This window comes from Eurypyga helias, unplaced genomic scaffold (genome assembly GCF_000690775.1).
Source record: "Eurypyga helias isolate BGI_N326 unplaced genomic scaffold, ASM69077v1 scaffold22235, whole genome shotgun sequence".
NCBI classification, from domain to species: Eukaryota; Metazoa; Chordata; class Aves; order Eurypygiformes; family Eurypygidae; genus Eurypyga; species Eurypyga helias.
In genome coordinates, this window is record NW_010253661.1 from 3,461 (window position 1) to 4,041 (window position 581).

The 581-nt window shown below is 65.9% G+C and overlaps 1 protein-coding gene across 1 annotated transcript in view; it reads left to right on the forward strand.

Moving 5' to 3' along the window:
* The window catches only part of FCHSD1 (FCH and double SH3 domains 1), a gene marked incomplete at both ends in the record, with an annotated part of 2,781 nt that extends 2,210 nt beyond the window's left edge, over window positions 1-571 (forward strand). Inside the window, 3 exons of the mRNA XM_010152740.1 lie at window positions 1-81; window positions 197-353; window positions 482-571. The exon at window positions 1-81 is cut by the window's left edge and continues 3 nt beyond it. Of these exons, the coding sequence (XP_010151042.1) occupies window positions 1-81; window positions 197-353; window positions 482-571 (328 nt within the window). The remainder of the gene's footprint in view (window positions 82-196; window positions 354-481) is intronic.
* Window positions 572-581: the final 10 nt, after the last annotated feature.

Genomic DNA, 581 nt, shown 5'->3' on the forward strand with positions numbered 1-581 from the left:
TGCCAGGCGGATGAGCTGTCCATCACTCAGGGTGAAGAGCTGGAGGTCATCGAGGACGGTGATGCAGAGGAGTGGGTGAAGGTGGGAGCAGGCTGAGGCCCCCCCCGCCAGATGCTGGGGGTGACATAATTCAGAGGTTTCCAGAGCTGACCCTGCACTGTGGGCTGGGCTGATCATGTATTTTCTGCCCCTTCAGGCTCGGAACAAGGCAGGCCAGGTCGGCTACGTTCCCGAAAAGTACCTGCTGTCCCTGGGCGGTGAGCCAGGGGCCGGAGCTGGCCCCCCGGGACCCTCTGCCCTGCACCGCCAGCTCTCCAGCATCATGGCTGCGGAGCTGGTGCTGGAGCCCGGAGGTGGGTGCTAGGGTGTCACCTCCCCTGGGGAGGGGGAGAGATGTGCAGAGCTGCTGCCTGGGGGAGGCTGAGCCCCTGCAGCAGCAGCACCGGAAGGTGCTGAGCCCCCCACCTCATCCTCTCTGCAGCCTGGCTGGTGCGAGCCCTGTACGACTATGAGGGGCAGAGCCCTGAGGAGCTGAGCTTCCCTGAGGGGGCCATTATCCGGGTGCTGCCCCGTGCCCCCGG